The sequence below is a fragment of the Anolis carolinensis genome, unplaced genomic scaffold (genome assembly GCF_035594765.1).
Source record: "Anolis carolinensis isolate JA03-04 unplaced genomic scaffold, rAnoCar3.1.pri scaffold_7, whole genome shotgun sequence".
Classification (NCBI taxonomy): Eukaryota; Metazoa; Chordata; class Lepidosauria; order Squamata; family Dactyloidae; genus Anolis; species Anolis carolinensis.
Window position 1 is genome coordinate 1,439,772 of NW_026943818.1, and position 15,485 is coordinate 1,455,256.

At 46.6% G+C, this 15,485-nt stretch overlaps 2 protein-coding genes across 5 annotated transcripts in view; one reads left to right on the forward strand and one right to left on the reverse strand.

Annotated features, from left to right (window-relative positions):
* Positions 1–7,527, forward strand: part of adgrd2 (adhesion G protein-coupled receptor D2) — a 52,217-nt gene extending 44,690 nt beyond the window's left edge. Inside the window, exon 25 of the mRNA XM_062959324.1 lies at positions 7,389–7,527. Within this exon, the coding sequence (XP_062815394.1) occupies positions 7,389–7,396 (8 nt within the window). The 3' untranslated portion in view covers positions 7,397–7,527. The remainder of the gene's footprint in view (positions 1–7,388) is intronic.
* A 4,048-nt stretch (positions 7,528–11,575) lies between these two features.
* The window catches only part of nr5a1 (nuclear receptor subfamily 5 group A member 1), a 58,299-nt gene continuing 54,389 nt past the window's right edge, over positions 11,576–15,485 (reverse strand). For all 4 annotated transcript variants that reach the window (XM_062959325.1, XM_062959326.1, XM_062959328.1 and 1 more), the window contains one exon: positions 11,576–14,783. In XM_062959325.1, the coding sequence (XP_062815395.1) occupies positions 14,536–14,783 (248 nt within the window). In that variant the 3' untranslated portion in view covers positions 11,576–14,535. The remainder of the gene's footprint in view (positions 14,784–15,485) is intronic.

Sequence of the window (15,485 nt, forward strand, 5' to 3'; positions counted from 1 at the left end):
AGTTGGCAGAATCAGAATATAATATAGAATATGATTACTGTGTTATGTTCTGAAAATCTGTATTATTATTACGGTATCATTATGCTCTGCTAATATTGTGCGATGCTGATAATATAATACATTTTACGTAAATATTATTCGTAAACCGCTCTGAGTCCCCTTTGGGGTGAGGGCGGGATATAAATGTAGTAAATAAAATAAAATAAAATAAATAATGAATACACTCTCATTATTGTGTTTATTACATTAATATGTATGTCAATATGCATAGTATTGTGTTTATCACATTAACAGGTATATCAATATGTAATAAACTCCCATTATAGTGTTTATTACATTAATATGTATGTCAGTATGCAGAGTATTGTGTTTATTACATTAATAGGTATATCAATATGTAATAAACTCCCATTATAGTGTTTATTGCATTAATATATATATTAATATGCACAGTATTGTGTTTATTACATTAATATGTATATTAATATGCACAGTAGTGTGTTTATTACATATATATATATATATATATATATATATATATATATATATATATATATCTTTAACCAGGGCTGGATTTTGTGGTTTTCTTCATGGGGTTGGACTAGATGTCCTTTGGGGTTCCCCCTTTCCAATCTAAGATACTTTCAGGAGCTAATGCAAAGCCTTTGGAGTCTTTTTTGGATTGTTTACATTCAAAAATGGGGGAATCTCCATCTCTCTTCCCATAGTAAATCCCAATATCTATATATATAAAAGAGTAATGGCATCACGGCAGCGGACAAAACAACAAAAGTAAACACCCCACAACCTCGAAAATTGACAGCACAACCCCTCATCCATGCCTCTAGGTTGATATAACAAAAAGAAAAGAAAAATAAAGTCCTAATTAGAGGGAGAGGAATAATTGCTTTTATCCAATTGCTGCCAGTTAGAAGGCTAAGCTCCTCCAACTTGGTCTCCTAGCAACCCAATAAAAAATAATAAAAAAACACTAAAAAACACTAAAAATTAATACAATAAAGTACCATAATAACAAAAAATAACTAAAAATTATACAAGAAAATAATAAAATATAATAAATAAAAAGATAACTTATAATAAAATTAATTTAAAAATACCAATAACGTCAAATAAAAATTACACAACAATTTTTAACCAATACCACCACCACTTTGCCACAGCAACGCATGGCTGGGCACAGCTAGTTATGTATATATGTGTGTATATGTATGTATGTATACACACACACACACACATTGCAAACAAAAGGATCCCCCTCATTTATGTTGCAAAAGGGAAACGAGAAAGAGCAGCAGGTAGTAGGAATGGTTGGGAGGAAAGAGAACAGAGAGAGGGCCCAAAGGTAAAAGGATCCAAGGCCCCAAGGCCTGGTCCCTCTTCCAACAACAACAATAAACCCCGTTAGCAAAGCCCCCCCCCGCCCCCCCCCCTCCCCAAGCAAAACAAGCCCCTTAAATGGACTCACAAATAGAAAAATCTATATATATAAAAGAGTGATGGCATCACGGCGACCCACAAAACAACAAAACTACAGGCCCCCCAACCTCAAAATTTGACAACACAACCCATCATCCACGCCTCTAGGTTGATACAACAAAAAGAAAAGAAAAATAAAGTCCAGTTAGAGAGAGAGAGGAATAATTGCTTTTATCCAATTGCTGCCAGTGAGAAGGCTAAGCTCCTCCAACTTGGTCTCCTAGCAACCCAATAAAAATAATAAAAAACACTAAAAAATAATTAAAAACGCTAATTTACTACATTTGTATCACACCCTTCTCACCCCAAAGGGGACTCAGAGTGGCTTACAAATTATATGTACATACAATCTTCTATATATATATATAAAAGAATGATGGCATCACGGCAGCGGACAAAACAACAAAAGTAAACACTCCACAACCTCGAAAAATGACATCACAGCCCCTCATCCATGCCTCTAGGTTGATACAACAAAAAGAAAAGAAAAATAAAGTCCTACTTAAAGGGAGAGCAATAATTGTTTTTATCGAATTGCTGCCGCTTAGAAGGCTAAGCTCCGCCCACTTGGTCTCCTAGCAACCCACTCAGCCCAGTGTTAATAAAAGAATAAAAAATAAAATAAATACAAATAATACAATAAAAATAATTAAAAACACCAAAAATTAATACAATAAAATACTATAACAAAATAACTAAAAATAATACAACAAAATAATAAAATATAATAAATAAAACAGATAAGTTACAATAAAATTAATTTAAAAAAATACATATAACGTCAAATAAAAATTCCACAACAACTTTTAACCAATACCACCACCACTTTGCCACAGCAACGCGTGGCTGGGCACAGGTAGTACTTACTAAAATGGGAAGGCAGTGAGTGGGTCACAGTGGCTTGGCTTCTCCCCACACTCCCTCGCTCCTTTCCCCCTTCTCCCTTCTCCCTTTCCCCCCAATCCCACTGCTTGCTTTACAGGGGAGGCAAAAGGATCAAAGGGACCCAAGCCAGCTCCACGTGGAGCCTGATTCCTTCTGTTTGGCTGCTGCAAGGCAAGTTGCAGCCAAGGGCCCCCTACAGGATGGCGCCACAGGCAAATGACTAGTTTGCCTCTCGGTTGAACCGTCACTGCCACCAATGGACAGCCAGGACTGGGATGGGCGGAGTTACAAGCTCTGAGGTAGGGCTGAGCTTCTATCCCTGTCCTGGACACAGGGGGTGGGGCTAGAGGAGGGGCGGGGCCTCTATACCCCGCCCCCGTGTTCTAACCAGCACCTCAGGGGAGGTATAGAGGCTCAGCCCTGTCTTGTGCTCTTGGGAAGAGGCCCCGCCCCTAGCCCCGCCCTTTAGTCCTAAAAGGCCTCTCAGGAGAGATATAGAGGCTCAGCCCTATCTCATGCTCTTGAGAAGAGGCCCCGCCCCTAGCCCCGCCCTTTAGTCCTAAAAGGCCTCTCAGGAGAGATATAGAGGCTCAGCCCTATCTCATGCTCTTGGGAAGAGGCCCCACCCCTAGCCCTGCCCTTTAGTCCTAAAAGGCCTCTCAGGAGAGATATAGAGGCTCAGCCCTATCTCATGCTCTTGGGAAGAGGCCCCGCCCCTAGCCCCGCCCCTTAGTCCTAAAAGGCCTCTCAGGAGAGATATAGAGGCTCAGCCCTGTCTCATGCTCTTGGGAAGAGGCCCCGCCCCTAGCCCCGCCCTTTAGTCCTAAAAGGCCTCTCAGGAGAGATATAGAGGCTCAGCCCTGTCTCATGCTCTTGAGAAGAGGCCCCGCCCCTAGCCCCGCCCTTTAGTCCTAAAAGGCCTCTCAGGAGAGATATAGAGGCTCAGCCCTATCTCATGCTCTTGGGAAGAGGCCCCGCCCCTAGCCCCGCCCTTTAGTCCTAAAAGGCCTCTCTGGAGAAATATAGAGGCTCAGCCCTGTCTCATGCTCTTGGGAAGAGGCCCCGCCCCTAGCCCCGCCCTTTAGTCCTAAAAGGCCTCTCAGGAGAGATATAGAGGCTCAGCCCTGTCTCATGCTCTTGAGAAGAGGCCCCGCCCCTAGCCCCGCCCTTTAGTCCTAAAAGGCCTCTCAGGAGAGATATAGAGGCTCAGCCCTATCTCATGCTCTTGGGAAGAGGCCCCGCCCCTAGCCCCGCCCTTTAGTCCTAAAAGGCCTCTCTGGAGAAATATAGAGGCTCAGCCCTGTCTCATGCTCTTGGGAAGAGGCCCCGCCCCTAGCCCCGCCCTTTAGTCCTAAAAGGCCTCTCAGGAGAGATATAGAGGCTCAGCCCTATTTCATGCTCTTGGGAAGAGGCCCCGCCCCTAGCCCCGCCCTTTAGTCCTAAAAGGCCTCTCAGGAGAGATATAGAGGCTCAGCCCTATCTCATGCTCTTGGGAAGAGGCCCCGCCCCTAGCCCCGCCCTTTAGTCCTAAAAGGCCTCTCTGGAGAAATATAGAGGCTCAGCCCTGTCTCATGCTCTTGGGAAGAGGCCCCGCCCCTAGCCCCGCCCTTTAGTCCTAAAAGGCCTCTCAGGAGAGATATAGAGGCTCAGCCCTATCTCATGCTCTTGAGAAGAGGCCCCGCCCCTAGCCCCGCCCTTTAGTCCTAAAAGGCCTCTCTGGAGAAATATAGAGGCTCAGCCCTGTCTCATGCTCTTGGGAAGAGGCCCCGCCCCTAGCCCCGCCCTTTAGTCCTAAAAGGCCTCTCAGGAGAGATATAGAGGCTCAGCCCTATCTCATGCTCTTGGGAAGAGGCCCCGCCCCTAGCCCCGCCCTTTAGTCCTAAAAGGCATCTCAGGAGAAATATAGAGGCTCAGCCCTGTCTCATGCTCTTGGGAAGAGGCCCCGCCCCTAGCCCCGCCCTTTAGTCCTAAAAGGCCTCTCAGGAGAAATATAGAGGCTCAGCCCTATCTCATGCTCTTGGGAAGAGGCCCCGCCCCTAGCCCCGCCCTTTAGTCCTAAAAGGCATCTCAGGAGAAATATAGAGGCTCAGCCCTGTCTCATGCTCTTGGGAAGAGGCCCCGCCCCTAGCCCCGCCCTTTAGTCCTAAAAGGCCTCTCAGGAGAAATATAGAGGCTCAGCCCTATCTCATGCTCTTGGGAAGAGGCCCCGCCCCTAGCCCCGCCCTTTAGTCCTAAAAGGCATCTCAGGAGAAATACAGAGGCTCAGCCCTGTCTCATGCTCTTGGGAAGAGGCCCCGCCCCTAGCCCCGCCCTTAAGTCCTAAAAGGCCTCTCAGGAGAAATATAGAGGCTCAGCCCTGTCTCGCGCTCTTGGGAAGAGGCCCCGCCCCCACCCCTAGCCCCGCCTTTAAGTCCTAAAAGGCCTCTCAGGAGAGGTATAGAGGCTCAGCCCTGTCTCATGCTCTTGGGAAGAGGCCCCGCCCCTAGCCCCGCCCTTTAGTCCTAAAAGGCCTCTCAGGAGAGGTATAGAGGCTCAGCCCTGTCTCAGGCTCTTGGAAGGAGGCCCCGCCCCCTTCTGTAGCTCCGCCCTCTGTGTCCCAACAAGCGCCTCAGGAGAGGTATTTATTCTCAGCCCTGTCTCGGGCTCTTGGGAAGAAGCCACACCCATTCCTCTAGCTCCACCCCCTGTGTGTCCTAACAGGCGCCTCAGGTGCTCAGCCCTGTCTCCGGCACTTGGGAAGAGGCCCTGCCCCTCCTCTGGCCCCGTCCCTGTGTCCTAATAGGTGCCATCACCGCCCCCCTGGATTGCTGAAGCCCACCAGATCAAAACCATCACCTTGTTCTTTGCCTGGAAACTAATTGGCAGCCAGTAGAGTGACTTTAGGATGGGCGTGATATGCTCACTCCTGGATGTTCCCGTAACCAACCTGGCTGCTGTATTTTGAACCAACTGGAGCTTCCAAACTTGGTACAAAGGTAGCCCAATGCAAAGCGCATTGCAGAAGTGCAATCTTGAGATCACTACTATCTTCAGATCCTCCAAATCTAGGAAAGGGCACAGCGGACATATCAGCCGAAGCTGATAGTAAACGCTCCTGACACTTGTCACATCTATCTGGGCTGAGAGACGGATCCAAGAGAACCTCAAGCTGCAGACACAGTCTTTCAAGGAGTGTGTGACCCCATCCAGGACTGGTTGACACACCTCCAGCCCCAGATGAGGACCCTTGATGGCGATACTTCTGTTTTGTCTGGATTTAGTTCCAATGAATTCAGGGGAGACACGCCATCCTTATCTGAAGGCATGGGGAAATATATTTGGGGTCATCAGCATATTTATTTATTTATATATTTACAGTATTTATCTTCCGCCCTTCTTTCTCACCCCGAAGGGGACTCAGGGCGGATCACATTACACATATAAGGCAAGGATTCAATGCCTTAACATAGAAGAAAGACAAGACAAACGCGGGGCTCCGAGCTGGCCTCGAACTCATGACCTCTTGGTCAGAGTGATTTGTTGCAACTGGTTGCTCAACAGCCTGTGGCATACCCATGTCACCGCACCCCATGCCTATGGATGATCTCTCCTAGCGGCTTCATGTAAATATTAAAGAGCCTTACTCCATGAGTTGCTTCGATGCTGGATCTCAGCCTTTTCATGGAAAGCAGGGCTCTCGTCAAAGTGGGCTGAGCATGTTTTCACGGGGAGGGTGCCTCTTTTCCCTCGCTCCTTCCCTACACGGAGGCCACACGCTTCTCGCCGCAAACACGCACATGCACAGACCCCCTCCCCCTCTTAATGAGTTTCTGGAGGCCTTTATGGAGGCATGATCTCCCGTCAATATTCATTACACCCCATTATGTGGCTAAGCGAGGGTCTCTGGGGCGGGCGTGTGTTTGGGGGCGAAAGGACGCCGTCACATATTTGCACAGACAATGAGGAGCATCTTCCCCGTCTTGGCAAAGAAGGCGATGGCTCTCTCTCTCCACCCCCCCTCCTCCATTCAGGTCTCTTTGAGTATCTCTTCATTGTTTCCCTTGCGATAATTTCATTATCCACTTTGAATGCACCTTGCATGTTGTTACGCCGCGCTTAGCAACATGTGCCTGGCTTGTCTCCACAGCTGGGCACCTGACAGGATGGCGCAAAAGGAAAGAAAATAGGAAAGCTGAAATGCTAAAACACTCTTCTGACAGAGGATGGAGTGTGGCCTCTTATCTATTTGCGGATCTATTTATTGATTATTTCCATCCTGTTTTTGACAACAAAAGGCACCGGGGGGCTCCAAAGGAAAACAAAACGATAAAATCATCAGAACCGCAGACATAATTTAGTTTAACAACGTGCGTAGCTGTGTTCTGGGTATTTGTGCCAAATCTGGTCCAGTGAATGAAAATCCATCCTGCAGATCGGATATTTACATTGTGATTCATAGCAGGAATCATAGAATAGTAGAGTTGGAAGAGACCTCATGGGCCATCCAGTCCAACCCCCCGCTAAGAGCAGGATATCGCATTCTCGCAGTTGGTTCTCGCAGAAGGAGAGGCAGCAGGAGGACATTTTTGCTCCCTGGCTTCAGGTAGCAAAATGACAGTTATGACGTAGCAACGAAAATAATTTTATGGTTGGGGGATCACCACAACATGAGGCCGTGGCATTTGGAAGGTTGAGAACCACTGATCTATGCCGTCCTTTTCATTCTGTTTGTCTGTTTATGGATAATCTGTAGGATTCTAGCGGCAGCTGCTGTTTACCTCGCCTGTTGTAGGTTACCATACGGCACTACAACAGACTCCCATTCTTTATTGCCTTGTTTACTGCAAACGCATTGCCACAATCCAATATTTATAAAGTCTTTGTTTCCCCAGCCCTCTCCCATCCACCCCATATTCATCCCAGACCATGCCGGCCAAGTCTAATGAGACATGGACCCCCGAAACATCTGGATGGTGCTATGGTGGGCTGTATAGTGGACCTATTGACGTGCGTCTCTTATTCTCCAGGTTTGTGAGAGGAGCTGTTCCAAGCAATGTTTGTTCCACAAACATCCAAGAATTTCTTCAGGAGGACGAGAAGATGAAAGCCGAGGAGATGCCAGCACCCCTTCAAGATCCAGCATTAAACGGGCAGTATTGTGAATCAGTATAGGATCTTGGTCCTTTTGTGCATGATGTACTTGTATTTATATAATTACAGTTCTGTTTGTGTTGTTGTGCCTTCCCTCCCATGATGTCAGGGTGGCATTCATGCCTCTTCTCACCACAATTTCATTCTCACCACAACCATATGAGGCCAATGGCTCTGCGGGCAAGAACCGGGATTGTCGGAGTGCCAGTCCCGTGCTGTCATTGCTATTGCACATTGGCTCCCTTCCCTTGCTGTCAGACAGTCTGTTTTGTCTAGATCAGGGGTCCCCAAACTTTTTAAACTGGGGGCCAGTTCACGATCCCTAAGACTGTGGGAGGGCCGGACTATAGCTGGCAATAATAATAATAGAACAAGCACAAGTAAAGCACCCCTGACAGATGACCTCCCAGCCTCAATGTTGTTAATAATAATAATAATAATAATAATAATAATAGCACGGGTAAAGCACCCCTGACAGATAGCCTCCAAGCCTCAATGTTGTTAATAATAATAATAATAGCACAAGTAAAGCACCCCTGACAGATGGCCTCCCAGCCTCAATGTTAATAATAATAATAATAATAATAATAATAATAATAATAATAGCACTAGTAAAGCGCCCGTGACAGATAGCCTCCCAGCCTCAATGTTGTTAATAATAATAATAATAATAATAATAATAATAATAATAATAATAATAGCACAAGTAAAGCGTCCCTGACAGATGGCCTCCCAGCCTCAATGTTAATAATAATAAACAAGTGCAGGTGGTCCCGGTGGTGATCGGCACATTGGGTGCCGTGCCAAAAGATCTCAGCTGGCATTTGGAAACAATAGACATTGACAAAATTACGATCTGCCAACTGCAAAAGGCCACCCTACTGGGATCTGCATGCATCATCTGAAATACATCACACAGTTCTAGATACTTGGGAAGTGTTCGACTTGTGATTTTGTGAAATCCAGCATATCTATCTTGTTTGCTGTGTCACAATAAAATAATAATAATAATAATAATAATAATAATAATAATAATAATAATAATGATAATAATAATAATAAAGAGATTTGGAAGAGAACCCTTGGGGCACTTAGCCCAACCCACTTCTGCCTTTGTGCACCGAAAGCATAAGCAAAGCACTCCTGATAGATGGCCGCCCAGCCTCAATGTTAATAATAATAACAACACTTGGGAAGTGTTTGGCTTGTGATTTTGTGATACGAAATCCAGCATATAGATCCCGTTTGCTGTGTCATACTATGTCTTTGTATCAATAATAATAATAATAATAATAATAATAATAATAATAATAATAATAATAAAGAGGGTTGGAAGAGACCCCTTAGGCCATTTAGCCCAACCCCCTTCTGTCTTTGTGCCGTGGGGGCCGGATAAATGGCTTCGATGGGCCACATGTGGCCCGTGGGCTGTAGTTTGGGGACCCCTGGTCTAGAGAACGATTGTGCGTCTAGCTATGACGACCCAACCAAGTCTCCATCCTCCACCATTTGTGGAGAATGGACACCACCAGGAACTTCTCCCCTTTGCTCCTCCCTACCTCACACCCATTACCAATGGAAGGAAAACCTCTTGGAAGATGTTGTTAGAGCGCAACTCTTACTTGGAATTCATTAAGCATACAAGTCAAGTGTCGGGCTACATTTAACACCAAGAAAAGTACTTTACCCATGCTCAGAGGCAAGCATGTCGTGCGCCCGGGCTGTTCACTTTCCACCAGAACGTTCAAAAAGCATCTGGAACAGAAGCAAACGCGTCATGTAGAAGGTCTTAATGACACCTCCAACAGCTGAGGGAGGGTTTTGTTTGTTTCTAATGGACTGTTGGGTGACACATGTCACTTGAGGATCAGGTGCTGATGAGAGAAAGGCAGCTCATCACTAACAGCAGCTCATCACTAACAGAAAATAGTAAAGAGTCTGTCAATGCTTCTAATGCAAAGACACGGCTGGAGTTTTCTCAGCAATGCAGGAGAAAACAAACACCTCGGCTCAGGATCCTCCCCAAACTCAAACATCTCAAGAGCTTCTAGCAGGGCTGATTTATGCAGAAACATATAAGGTTTTCCGCACCCATTTCCTTCCGCACAAGTATGTTTTCTGTGCAGGGAATATATCTCAATCACGACGTGTTTTCTGTGCAGAAACACCACAAGCTGCTAATCCTCCAGAGCACTTGGGAATAGTCAAACAATGGGAGCATATGGCACAACAACCTTTGTTTCTCTTTCCAATGGTGTTGCCGAACCTATGAAATCAATAATTGAGAGCGCGCTTCCCATCCCGAGTGGAGTGCCATTATGTCCTGAAGGGTCTTCCGTGGCTCCTGATAAAACAGAGCAGAGCAGCCAAGACCGGATTGGTTTGCTACCTGGTTGTAGCTATGTTTTGGCAACAGTACCGTTGTGCACACCAAACGCTCACAAAGAAAGTAACGGGCTGTTCAGAGCAATGGGTTTGCTTTGCCTTTGCTCACCTGGAAAAAATGCAGTCGGCGTTATAGTGAATGCAAAAGGAGTTCAGTTTGTTGTCGAAAGCTTTCATGCCTGAAACCACTGGGTTGCGGTGAGTTTTTTCAGGCTGTCTGGCCATGTTCCAGTGGCATTCTCTGCTAAAGTTTCACCTGCATCTGTGGCTGGCATCCTCAGAGGTTTGTTCAGAGGTTTGTTGGAAATGAGGCAAGTGGAGTGTATATATATATGTGTGTGTGTGTGTGTGTGTGTGTGTGTGTGTGTGTGTGTGTGTGTGTATATATATATATATAAAATAGTGTCCAGGGTGGGAGAAAGAACCCTTGTCTGTTCGTTGCAATAGGAAGCTTGAATTAAGTAGCTCTGAAGTTTGCAAAGTCAATCAGTGAGGGTTTCTGCATTGAGGTAGCCTGGCCTCTTTTGCCTGGAGACATCTTCTATTTGGGAGGTGTTAAATAATGAACACCACTCAGAAAAAGGAGAACATCAGACAGCAAGCAATCAAGGGCCAGCTAACACCTCCCAAACAGAGGATGCCTCCAGGCAACAAAGGCCAGATCACCTCTATGCAGATACTTTCACTGATTGCAGCTGCAAGGCTACTCAATGCTAATCAAGCTGGCTAACTGCAACTTGCTTTACACAGACAAGGGTTCTTTCTCCCACCCTGGATATTATTCAATCCATATATATATAACGGCGCTCCATGCAGTCATGCCAGTGGCCACATGACCTTGGAGGTGTCTATGGACAACGCCGGCTCTTCGGCTTAGAAATGGAGATCAGCACCAACCCCCAGAGTCGGTCACGATTGGACTTAACGTCAGGGGAAAACCTTTACCTTTTACCTATACAGTAGAGTCTCACTGATCCAACCTAAATGGGCCGGCAGAACGTTGGATAAGCAAATATGTTGGATAATAAGGAGAGATTAAGAAAAAGCCTATTAAACACCAAAATAGGTTATTTGCAACAAATTTGACAGAAAAAGTAGTTCAATATGCAGTGATGTTATGTAGTAATTACTGTATTTATGAATTTAGCACCAAAATATCATGATGTATTGAAAACATTGACTACAAAAATGTGTTGGATAATCCAGAATGTTGGATAAGCGAGTGTTGGATAAGTGAGACTCTACTGTATATGTATACACACACACACACACACACACACACACTTGCCTCATTTCCAGCAGACCTCTATGAAGATACCCTCACTGACTGACTTTGCAGCCGCAAGGCTACTCAATGCTGTTCAAGCTTTCTAATTGTAACATTCACACTTGCTTTATACAGCCAAGGGTTCTTTCTTCCAGCCTGGACATTATTCCACACGTATATATACCCTCCACTGGCCTCATTTCCAATGGACCTCTGAACAAACCTCCGAGGATGCTTGCCACAGAGGCAGGCAAAACGCCAGGAAAGAATTCTAAAGGAACATGGCCACACAGCCAACCCATTTTAGTTTGTGTTTGAACTACTCACCATCAGGAAAGTGGACCAACGGGCGCCATCCCAAGACACCTTCCAATGCCAACACTAAGCCTCCACAAAATACTCGACTGTAGGTGAATTGCAAAAAAAGATTTATTGGAATGTCATCATTTGGCAAGATAAGTTTTTTTTTTTATCTTTTACACACCAGTGCACACGCACACACAGGCACACACGGATATCCCTGCTTGCCTCAGGATTTCTGGGGCAGGGGCCAATGGAGGGTGGGGAGCAAAGGGGAGACACTTAAGGGCACTTTTATGTTTCCATTTCCAGAAAGAGAGGCCAAACAGGCACTTCCAGACAACACGCTCCCTCACGCACCCAAAAACAGCCCAACCGTCCCATCTGAGACCGGATGAAGAAGGAAGGGTAGGGGGAAAGGCCGAAACGTCTCTTCAAAACACAGACACAACCACACAGCAGCATCTGCAAAGAAGCATCTTGGGGAGGGCGGAGGCGAGGGGAAGGCACGTGGCGCCCCAAAACTCTGCATCACCCCCTCCGCTCCACTTCCAAACGAAAGCGGAGCAACGGGAAGGCCCGGGCTAAGCTATGGGGAGCGGTTGCGTGGTATATACAAAGGGGAGGGGGCTTGTCACGCCAAGGCAAGGGGTCCGACCCAGAATCCCGCATTGGAGGAGAAGGAGTATTTCACCAGTGTATTTCACCTGTGTATTTCCCCAGTGACAGTGTTTACTTGCTTCATTCCTGGTTTGCATGTGAAACATGAACGTGTTCAACCAGACTTAAGAGTGTATTTGCAGTATGTGTCATACTTCTTTGATTGTCATGGCTCCATCCTGTGAATCCCGGGACCATTGGAGCCTCCAACGTTCTCACATTTGTGGTGCTCTCTCGAATCCAAACATCTTGAGAGAGGACCACGAATATGAGAACCACTACAACAAAGCCGAAGCCCCTGAACAGAGACGTTGAAGGTCTTCCTTAATCTACCAATTGTGGGTTCCATAGGGTGGAACCATGTCAGTAAAGGCGACATCAAAGTGCCATCCTTGTGTAGTGGCATCATCACAGTCTTTCTCCTGGCAAATCTTTGGCCCTTCAGAAATTACGGCTTAACTTCTGCGCAACTCAATACTTCGGACCTTGCGTAAAGAGGTATTCAATACCTCCCTACGCATTACTTTGGTCTTTAGATCCCAACGCTCTCCAGACAAGGATGGGGCTTGAGTAGACACTGACTGTTTGGAGGGAACCCTTAAGCACTCCCTCCACCGCTGGGCAGTCGTTGCCCTATATGCAAGGAAAAGGAGCTTTAGGATCCACTAGGATTACTTCATTGATAGCTCCGCCAGCATCAAAGAGGATCTCAGCCTACAAGTCAGCCAAGTATCACCAATGGTAAGAGAGTGGGAGAATTGTCACCCAAAACATCTAGGGATCCAAAAGGTGACCCTACTCCGCTTTTAATCCAACTCTAGCTATAAGCAAACCTCCAGCAGAGCCTTGAAACCAAGTCTTTTGAAGGCTTCTTGAAGACCATCATTGAAGACCACAATGACCAGTCCTTTGAAGACCATCATTGTCTTAGACCAGGCATGGGCAAACTTGGGCCTCCAGGTGTTCTGGACTTCAGCTCCCACAATTCCTAACAGCCTACCGGAGCTGAAGTCAACACCTGGAGGGCCCAAGTTTGCCCATGCCTGGTCTAAGACAATGATGGTCTTCAAAGGTCTTCAAAGGATTGCTCATTGTCTTAGACCATGCCTGGTCTAAGACAATGATAGTCTTCAAAGGTCTTCAAAGGACTGCTCATTGTCTTAGACCATGCCTGGTCTAAGACAATGATGGTCTTCAAAGGATTGGTCATTGTCTTAGACCATGCCTGGTCTAAGACAATGATGGTCTTCAAAGGTCTTCAAAGGACTGCTCATTGTCTTAGACCATGCCTGGTCTAAGACATTGATGGTCTTCAAAGGTCTTCAAAGGACTGCTCATTGTCTTAGACCATGCCTGGTCTAAGACAATGATGGTCTTCAAAGGTCTTCAAAGGACTGCTCATTGTCTTAGACCATGCCTGGTCTAAGACAATGATGGTCTTCAAAGGTCTTCAAAGGACTGCTCATTGTCTTAGACCATGCCTGGTCTAAGACAATGATGGTCTTCAAAGGATTGGTCATTGTCTTAGACCATGCCTGGTCTAAGACAATGATGGTCTTCAAAGGTCTTCAAAGGACTGCTCATTGTCTTAGACCATGCCTGGTCTAAGACAATGATGGTCTTCAAAGGTCTTCAAAGGACTGCTCATTGTCTTAGACCATGCCTGGTCTAAGACAATGATGGTCTTCAAAGGATTGGTCATTGTCTTAGACCATGCCTGGTCTAAGACAATGATGGTCTTCAAAGGTCTTCAAAGGACTGGTCATTGTCTTAAACCATGCATGGTCTAAGACAATGATGGTCTTCAAGAAGTCTTCAAAAGACTTGATTTCAAGGCTCTGCCCATGCCTGCCTTAGACCATCCAACCACAAAGTGATTATTCATAGGACCTCATCCTTGTGTTTCGACTGTACTGGTGGTGGAACCAGAGCCGGGAAAAGGTTGCCTTGTGTTGTCGAAGGCTTGCCTTCTTTCCAACCAGAAGTCCTCTCCAGCAAGGAGAGTCTGGGAGTCCCTGAGTCCAAAAAAGGATCGTTCTCAAGCTCTCCCCTTGCACCCTCAGTGCAAAGCAGCCCCTTCCAGAGCAATATTGAAGCCTCACTATACCAGGTGAAAAGGGGGAGGGGAACAAAGCCAAACCACCACACCCCCACCCCAAACCCTCTCCCATCCTTTGGCAGCAGGGAAGAGAAGAGCGGAAAGGCTGAACCTGAGAGCGGATGTAGTGAACGCCGAAGAAGAGTTGTTGCAACATATACACACACGCATGCCCGCCCACGGAGGATCAAGACAGGGGAGAAAGTGTCTCTTGGGGAAGGGACCCCAGCCCTGCTTGGCCTGCGCCAGCCTCTCCAGCGCCAATCGATCCTTCCCAGGAGAGAGCCGGCCATCACTTTGCCCCGCTGCGCTCTCAAGTCCGCTTGGCGTGGAGCATTTCGATCAGCAGGTTGTTGCAGGGGACCTCTCCGCTCAGGTGCTTGTGGTACAAATACTCCTCGGCCTGCATGCTGAGGGCCCGGATGTCGGCCAGCCGGAGCAGCAGCTGCCGGAATTTGTCCGTGGCGTGGGGATAGTGGCAGAGCGTGTACTCCATCAGGGCCGCGTTGGCCTTCTCTTGCGCCTCTTTCACCAGGCTCGAGTTCTCCACGTACTTCACATCTGCAGCGAGGAAAAGGGAAGCGGGACGGAGTTAGGAGCAGAATCCACCGGGAAAGCAAAGCTCAGGGACACACTTCCTCCGGGGTTCTCTGCACACTTCTCTCAGCTGTTCGTGGTAACGTCATGGCGTCTTTGTAAACTTTCTAGCTTCTGCTAAGTAAGGTAGAGCATTTGGGCCAAAGGATCCATATTAATTGATCCATGTACAATTAATTCGGAGAACAGATGCTCTCTAAAGCTTTAGGTGCTCTTACTGCCTGTTAAAGTGGATGCTAGAAATAATATCATAGGAAAGCTGACGGACACAACTTGGGGGTCACAACCAGGCATAGTGAAGACATCTGTCCTTGCGCTTGGCTACTCTGCTGTTGAATACGCATGGCCAGTGTGGGACACATCTCACCACGTTAAAGCAGTGGATGTGGCTCTTAATGAGACATGCCGCATTATCACTTCTGACACGATAAATATGCGCTGGCAGCCTGTGCATCTGAAGTTACTTTTGCTCTTCCTTTTCCATGGGTATTAACACTGCCCTTTGTGCTCATGATGTAAGATCTGGGCCATGGATTGTAAGTTCCTTGGAGCATGGCGCTATCTTCTTGCACTTTGTCATGGGCCACACTCACCGACACCATAACATCTTCTTTATATATAAAAACTAGCTGTGCCCGGCCACGCGTTGCTGTGGTGAAGTATGGT